This window comes from Sesamum indicum, linkage group LG2, assembly GCF_000512975.1.
Source record: "Sesamum indicum cultivar Zhongzhi No. 13 linkage group LG2, S_indicum_v1.0, whole genome shotgun sequence".
Lineage (NCBI taxonomy): Eukaryota > Viridiplantae > Streptophyta > Magnoliopsida > Lamiales > Pedaliaceae > Sesamum > Sesamum indicum.
Genome location: NC_026146.1, coordinates 12569004 through 12577577, shown reverse-complemented (window position 1 = coordinate 12577577; position 8574 = coordinate 12569004). Strand labels below are relative to the sequence as shown.

The window sequence follows — 8574 nt, the reverse complement described above, 5'->3', positions numbered from 1 at the left end:
GACCGTTTGAAAGTGGTGAAAGTATACAGACTCCAAAAATTGTCAAAATTGGGTTCAAAACCTACGAATTGCATTATTACAACAAAAAGGACGATATGGGTAATAGAATTTGGAGAAAGTTGCATAGGGCATAACCCCAACTTATTCAAAATCGCGGCCACAGGAGGAGCCAAGGGAAACCGTAGTCCGGCGTCAAGATGTTTGATAGAAAAAGCACTAAAACCCTCGGGGGGACGGTGCATGCGATCGAAGGTGGCAGGGATGATGATGCCGTAATCGGGCGGAATGTGGTATTTCTCTCTAATCCTAAGAACCGATGTCTTTACCTTACTAACCACGGCTTCCCAAGGGTTTTTGGCGAGCCTATCCTGGAACCTAGCAAGAACCGATGGGCCAGCTTGCTTATCAGCAAGCTTTGAAATGGGAAACTGCTTGTTTCTTTTCGGAGAAGTAGAGAAGGACCCGTGAGCAGACCCTGACACAGACTTAGATTCAGACCCAAACCCGGACCCAGACGCAGACTCAGAGGGAATGGCAGAGGATCCCGAACCAGGACGTGACTTAGAGTTCGAGTTAGAGCTGGAAGACATCGTACCTTAGAACAGGATGGCTCTGGAAGCTGCAGATCGAATTCAAGTCAGTATGTGGGGCAGGCGAAACGTTTTGAATGCTTGAAGTATTTATAGGCAAAACACCCTCGGGATACGAGCCACAGAACAAACCGATGAGATGTCGACACGTATCTACCCCGGCGGTTCGACTTCCTCAAAGGCACGAGCGTGCACTTTGAGAAAGTGAGGGAGTAATGATGTGTATGCACATACCGCACCTGCAAAAGGACCAAAACACCCTTCATTAAGGGCATTATAGCCATTTCGCGATCAGGATCCGCGTGTTTTGTAGCAGGCGGGTCGCACTTGACCCGACCCGGATCGCACAGTCTGACTGAAGACCCGGATGATGACAACCGTTCGATCAGAACACGCACCGATAAGATAAGGCCACGTGGCCCAGTACTGGACGTACAACTGTGTTCTATAAATAGACCCCGACGCATCATAAATGAGGTAACTGTTACGCATTAATTGAGGTCGAATTCCTAGATCGCATATATTTCTCTCGATCAACCTAACTTGAGCGTCGGAAGGTTATTGTCGGGAACGTGCCCGACGAGCTCACGGTTCGTGTTTTATTCTCAGGGGACCCAAAATCTGGTTCGGAAGAGTTAATCCGTCTACAGTGAGATTGTCACTAGAGATCGAACAATTCGACCCGAATCAACATAATTACAGTAGGCCCCGGATTTGTTTTCTGTAGTTCCCTACATAATCGTAAAGTTGTTTGTACTGGTCATCTGGATTGCACGTTCTATCTTCTTCAGAGCCTTCCACTTTCTCCTATATGCTTGAGATTGACTGACATGGCATCTAATATCCCTGACAACATCACTTTAAACCCCGTGAAGTTCCTCTTTGGATCAGTTCTAAACTCTTGCTCGAATCTTTTTGACAACCAAGTAGAATTCACATTTTTGCAATTATAGACAGGGCCACAATTGTGTTTAAAATGATATTGTCTTATTTGAAAAGAAGATTCATCTTTCATTTTCAGAGCATGTACTCTCCTTTCACAACCTTTAGTTATACATTTTGCATAACATCTTAACTTATCATTTTTCACAATTTTGATATTTCTTTGTGTCATTATTGCATGAGATGAATAGACTCTTTGCACTCTTTTTGAGTCCAAAAATCATTCCTAATCCATAGTTTGGATTGAAGAAGTGGTTGGGATTCACTATCCTAGGCCATTATCTCCTTCATCACCACTGAAATTACCTCCAAGTGACTACAAATCATCTTCACTCTCTGCCAAGTCTACCTCACCATGATTAGAGCTACTATCATCACTTTCTTCATTGTATGTTATTGTCACATTAACACCATATCACCCTTCCACTCAACATCTGGATCAATATTATCCATGAACAATCCATCATCCTCCCCATGAATATGTTGTAGTCACTGTCAGAATCCTCATTTCCCTCAGCCAGATCAACCTCCACAACCCCTACCCTTTCATTTACCAAGTTAGTCTTTATGTCATCGATTCTAATATCTGGTCTCTATTATCTTCATGTCTTTCATTCACATCATTAGAAGATCCCATTTGATTACCTTATCACATTGATGAAATGCAATTCTCCATCCATATACAAGTTAACTTCTCTACTATATTGACTAGCCAAACAAAGAGACACCAACTCTTTATCCTCATTAATAAACTCAAATCGATTATCAACCATTTTGTAGTATCTTTTTAGCCCAACTGTTTTAGCCTCATTTGTTAACTTTTACAGATAGTCTCTAGATACAATATTTATATCAACATGATCAAACACAACTCCTCCCCCTATATATACTGCAAATGGCTCATAAACAAATTCACCCCATAGTGAATTCTAACAGTAACAACAGGATCAAGTTCATTTGAGAAAATAAAATTTCTACAGAAGCCAACACATAAAATAATATATAACAAATAACCAACAAATAATATTGTAGAACCCATATTTGCACCCAAACGGATTAAAGATAATTTTTGTCCCCTAATTTCAGGCCATTCTCATTTTAGTCCCTTAAGTTACTAGGGTTCCATTTTGGTCCTGTAAAACTGAAAAAATCACAATTTTGGTAGAAATTTAGTCGAAAAGTTGAGTCACTCGTCGAAAAAAGCCAAGCATTGTATTGCATAAGACCAAATCAAGTAATTTCGTGTGCTAAAATTGATATATGCAATTTCTTTCATCTATCCATAATAGTAATACATTTCTTAACCAAAGTAATATTCATAGTCAATCAAGACAAAAATATATAAAAAAAAAAATAAAAACAAACTACCAATGCTATTTTGGAGAAGAGCCAAGTTGATTTCCCTTAAAAGATTTGACCAAAAATGTAGTCATACATAACCAGTTTAACATGATGGTCATAAAAACTAAATTGCATAAAGCTTTGATCATATGCCTGCACCTTCAAGGTGTGAGTCAGCAAAGGAGTTTCAGAAGCCGAATTATTGAGCATCAGATGTTTGACCTGAAAGCTGTGGGTTATCAATAACCCTTTTAGGCTTCCAGTCAGATTCTTCCCGTGGCTGTGCACTTGGTAAATATGACACGCCCATGGGTAGGAGTCGGGTGCCGACCAAATCTTTTGCTGTTCAAACGTTGTTTCTTCACAAATAGATTCGGTAATGCAGTACACAGAATCGAGTTCTGGCTCAGAAAAACTTGGCACGGCAACACATCCAAGAGCGACATAACCCTGAGGCGCACGAGGATGCCAAATTGCTACGGGGCTTCTGTAGTCATCTAAACAATTTCGCCAGACCTGCACCAAGTAATAATTTGAATATAATCATCTTTTGATTGTGGCCAAGCCAATTGAAACCATAGAGTTCCAATGAGACCACATTGTTGAGTTTCTATACCGAATTTCTGCTTATCCTCCAATAATGACTGTTAAAAATCTCAATCATAAAATTTAAAGAATATTTTACCAGGTCATAACCCACTGGAAAGGCAAACATCTCAGATTTACGATATATAGCAGCAACATTAGGAGGATGGCTGCCAGAACGAGCTATGTCCCTGATTGAGACATACCTGTGAAGCAAAGACTTTTAATTAATATGGTTAATGATACTACTGATGGTTGCCAAATGAAAGGAGAAAAACAGTTTTTTCACAATAATATCAGGAGTATGATTCAAGATCATATCAAAAAAAAAAAAAAAAAAAAATGTGTACAAGAATAAAAAAAAAAAAAAAAAAAAAAATGTGTACAAGAAGCAGATCTAGAACGTATAATTACGTAACAGGAGATTCAACCAACTTACGATGCAACAGAACTTTAGGTTACAGAATAATAGGTTTCTTTACGACTTAAGAAAGCTACCAACATACATGAAATCAAAACGATTCAAGACAGCACTGTAACAAGTTGCCAGTTACTAATGCAGAGATGCAAGTAGTTGAGAAGATGGCAAATGACCTGCCCAGGAAAATTTTCCATTGGCATTGGAATGAATCCAACAAATTTCACAGGGCGGTGGGCGATGCTTAGTAACATTATCAATAATTCTTCAACATCGAGGAGGATACATTAAAAAGTAACATTCAAGAACAGGGAGGAAATGCGACATGTATGCTACTGGCCGCCATCAGAACTCACCCATCGGGACAAACTGGCCGCCAGATGCTACAAATTTCATCACTGTTCAAACTCTAGCTGTACCAAAAAATGTTTAGAATAGAATATATATATATATATATCCAAAAACTAAACGCCCTCACCTGTTTTCGGCACAATGTGCACCGACCTTTTGATTCTTTATCGCTGCTCCAAATCCTTGCAAACTTAATACTGTGTTCTACAAGTCTCTGCTCATTGGAGACGGAACCTGAAGAAGAAATCGTTGTTGATGTGATAATGGCTCTGTGCTGCTTATGAGATTCTGTTGCATCAACTTCATTCAAAGAAGATACATGTCTTTGGCCTGAGGGAACCTGTGGAAACAACAAATTTACATGGCACGATATAGTGCTTTATCAAATCAAACAGTAATTTGTTGGGAACTACAGACCTGTTTCATATAGGTCTGGTGTGCTTTCCACATCTTACGCACAACTTAGCAGACTCTAACTGCTTGTGGCTGTCCTTCCTCTGATACTTGTTCTGTATTGCACTTTATCACTCGAACGAAGCTTTCACCTCTCCTAAAGCTTTTCAGATGGATAATTAAATGAGAAGGGCTATGGTAGCCAGCTTTGGCCAACTCCAGTGCCATCACTTCTTCCCATGGCACATCCCACGTTATCTTGCAGGGCTTCTTATCCATCTTATCAGGGGCCACACACTACCCCATACAAGAAAGAACGCATCTCAAAGTGAAATTAAAAACTATTATTCTAAGCAAAGGAGAGGATATGCTAAAGAATGAACAGAAATGCATCCAGCGATTACCTGCAGCAGCATGACTCGCCTATTAGTCACTTAAGACAATCCGGTGATAGGGTACAACAAAATGCTCTTCATAGCAATCTGACCAGGCAAATTTTGATGGCTCTTTGAATATTTCAGTACATCCAAAATTCCGACTTGCTTCTGCAAGGTAAAGTATCATCTGAAACAGAAATTGAGAGGTCAGATTGTTCCAATTCCATATTTTGAAAACTCTCAGTGCCAGATTCATCATAGAACAGCTTATGGAGGAGGAGGAGAAAGTTAATGTTGTCCAAATTAAACGCTAATCTTTTCTATTATGATAAGCTACATCAGAATTTCAACATCATCAGGACAGTCTCTTCATTAAGGAAAATACGAAATTAATTCATCTGTTTGCCTTGCAAGAGCAAGAAGGCATTTAAACTGATAGAGCACAAAGAAATTGCATTGTTTGGTCTGAAGGGTGCACCATTAGAAGCCTTACAAAATGTGACACACATGACCTAGTATTTATAAATGTCAAGCAATAAAAAATAGTAAAGTCATGAATGAATTTAATGAAACCATGACGAGATACCTGACCAAGTGCTTCTCTCTCCGAGTACTCTCGTAGTACATTGTAAGAATGAAATACCCGTGGGTTCTGTATTCGCTGGAAGTCTCTCTTGTTATTTAGAATCTCTAAGAACCTGGAGCAACTTGCACCGATTCCATCAACAGTCAACGAGAAAAAATCTAATGCTCCACTCATTGGCTGTACAAAAAATCCCAGGAAAGCTTGTCCAAGTCCATGGGCAAGGCCAAGAAGACCATTCTGCCTAGCACTCTCCACAGGTTTCCTCACGACTCCTGACACTCCAAAAGCAAAACCTTGCGCAAGAGCTTCAGTTCCTTGTACAATTCCATCACCAACACCAGTAATCCTCCGTGACCACACCTGCATCCATTTCTTAACATCAGTAAGAACTTAATCTCCTGTCAATTGAGAAAATACTGGGACAATGTTACCTGCTTTGAACGAAGCTGTAGAAATTGCCCATCAGTTGAGAGCTCAGCAAAACCTTTGCTAAGAGACGCCAAAGTGGAGCTTGTCATGCCAAGGACATCTACAGAAAAAATTAAATGCAACGGATTATGGATAAGATCTCTCCATATGCGGTTTCCAATGGCAGATATCACAGCACTCTTCCGCAGAAATCTGTCTCTGTGTGTCACTTTCCGAAGATGAACCTGAAACAAAGGAACATATTCTGATAAAAGGTTCCCTGAATCTGGCAATTAATTTATGCACTTTCTCGTGTATACTGCCAAAAAAAATGGTTTTAAAAAACCAACTCATGCTCTACCAACAATTACACATCAGAAACCATAATTTACAGTATAATAAATAAAAGCAATCCAATGAACGCAGAGGCTGTCGACACTTATAGGATCTAAAGATATTCCACAGGTAGTTAAATGATAAAGGACAGGATGCCAAACTGGACACCAGTATTCCCCGTCAACGTCCAGAAACATGCTTTGACATGTCAGAATAAATGCAGATCAAAAGTAATTGGACAATGGTTCCTGGATTCATACAAACAACAGTGTTTTTATCTCTCGACAAAGCTCATCCTCATGTATGCCTGTAGCATCAGTGGGGGATGATCCTTCCACTTCACAAGGAATCCCCGAGAGCATAATCGAGATAAACCAATCATTCCATCCTCTACAATGTCCTGCACAACATTTTTATGAAGGCGACCAAAGGGCACAGTCGTGGCACAGTACTGGAAGGAGCGGCCTCGAAGAGAGCCAGAATCTATAGCCATTGAAGGAGGTCCAAAAGCACCCTTGATGAAGGGTAAAATCTTCAACACTTAGAAATGGATCAATACCTAATCTCAAGGGAACAGTTCAAGCCAATAAGCACTAGCCCCAATTTTTTAGGACAGCTAAAATACCAATACCTGAGGTAGCACTCCCAGATGGATTTCATGATCATGATGAGGACCATTATATTCATCTACGTTAAACTATGCATGTACCTCAGCATTATAATCAACATTATGCATAACAATCTACAGGTTTGCTGGGGAAACAGTCTGAACAGTTTCTTGTGGTCCAGATAATTGTTCTTGGAATTGGAGAACACTGCTAAAGCTGAAATATGATGCTTGGAAACTGGTAAAGGCAGGAAGAAGCAGAGCAGAAGAATGAAACCTACTAACATAACGGATAATGTTCATTGTTTGTAAAATGTATTCGCTTGGCTCGGAAGCAGAAGCTAATTCGTAGCCCACCCAATTCGTTCTCAGGCCTCGAAGCAGAATTGGGAATATAGAATGATGAAAATTCCAATTCCTCCTCCCCACCATCCCTGATTTTTCCACCCACACGCGAAAAGGATACCTGCAGAGAAAATCATTCTACGGTTTGACTTCTTCCACAACATCTCCAAGCAACGCGATCGGCCTCGACTGCTGACACTGTCGTTATCGGCGAATCACAGCTCAAGATCGTCGAAAGCCGCCGTCTGTGAAAATTGGAGACTGCGACGACCAAGAAGGTGAGGAGGCCGATTGTTTCAGCCGCGTATAAAAGAAGTGGCCGGAGACTCGTCAAATACCTTTGACGTGTTAGAAGGATGACGTGTCCATGGTGAGTCAGCAATCACTATGACGTGTCGGTGGTAAGTCAGGAAGAGAGATGACATGTCGGCCGTGAGTCAGCAACATGGATGACGTGTCTTACGTGAGTCAGCAGTCGGGATGGCGTGTCCGTGGTGAGTCAGCGAGGGAACGACATGTACGTCGTGAGTCAGCAAGGACGACAATGTGTCAATTTTGAGTGAGCAAGGGGGATGACGTGGCCGTGGTGAGTCAGCCAGGACGATGACGAAAGATGGTGAGTCAGCACTTGGGATGACGTGTCATAGGTCAGTCAGCAAACGGGATAACGTGTCTACGACGAGTCAGCAACAGCGATAACGTGTCATTGGTGAGTCAGCAAAAGCGATGAAGTGGTCATGGTGAGTCAGCTGTCATGATTACGTGTCATGGTGAGTCAGCAGAATCGATGACCTGTCCAAGGTGAGTCAGCAGTACCATTGACGTGTCTATGGATGAGTCAGCAGACAGGGTGACGTGTACATATGAGTCAGCGAGCGCTATGACGTCTGACTGGTGAGTCAGCTGTAGCAATGACGTGGTCATGGTGATTCTGCAAAGGCGATGACGTGTTTGTGGTGAGTGACCAGACGGATGACGTGTCGGTGGTGAGTCAGCAATGACGATGACGTGCGCGGATGAGTCAGTGGAGGTGATTACGTGTCCGAGCTGAATCAGCAATGACGAAGACGTGTGTGCATGAGTCAGCAACTGGGATGACGTGTCAGCGACGAGTCAGCAATGGCGATGACGTGTATGCGTGAGTCAGCAGATTGATGACGTGTCCCTGTTGAGTCAGCAACGGCAATGAAGTGTATGGATGAGTCAACAGGAAAGATGACGTGTACCTGCTGAGTCAGCAACGACGATGACGTGTGCACTGTGAGTTAGCAACACCAATGACGTGTCCGTGTTGA

At 41.6% G+C, this 8574-nt stretch overlaps 1 protein-coding gene across 3 annotated transcripts; it reads right to left on the bottom strand.

The window, feature by feature from the left end:
- LOC105155978 (putative vacuolar protein sorting-associated protein 13A) lies at window positions 3234-7577 on the bottom strand. 3 transcript variants are annotated; one of them, XM_020692121.1, is made up of 8 exons: window positions 7220-7577; window positions 6015-6236; window positions 5584-5943; window positions 5025-5184; window positions 4645-4917; window positions 4233-4567; window positions 3559-3664; window positions 3234-3389 (listed from the first exon to the last, which is right to left on the bottom strand). In XM_020692121.1, the coding sequence occupies exons 1-4, from the start codon at window positions 7364-7366 to the stop codon at window positions 5047-5049; spliced, it is 867 nt and encodes a 288-aa protein (XP_020547780.1). In that variant the 5' UTR covers window positions 7367-7577; the 3' UTR covers window positions 3234-3389; window positions 3559-3664; window positions 4233-4567; window positions 4645-4917; window positions 5025-5046. The 3 variants fall into 3 exon arrangements, with proteins under 3 accessions (XP_020547780.1, XP_020547781.1, XP_020547782.1); XM_020692122.1 differs by having other exon boundaries at window positions 7292-7577; XM_020692123.1 differs by having other exon boundaries at window positions 7216-7357.

Bases quoted from the DNA above. Each gene is read 5' to 3' on its own strand.
- LOC105155978 (XM_020692121.1), bottom strand. From the start codon at position 7,366: ATGGTGGGGAGGAGGAATTGGAATTTTCATCATTCTATATTCCCAATT. The intron at 5,944-6,014 runs GTAACATTGTCC...AAATGGATGCAG, and splicing joins TACAGCTTCGTTCAAAGCAG to GTGTGGTCACGGAGGATTAC. The intron at 5,185-5,583 runs GTATCTCGTCAT...TTTCTGTTTCAG, and splicing joins AGAGAGAAGCACTTGGTCAG to ATGATACTTTACCTTGCAGA.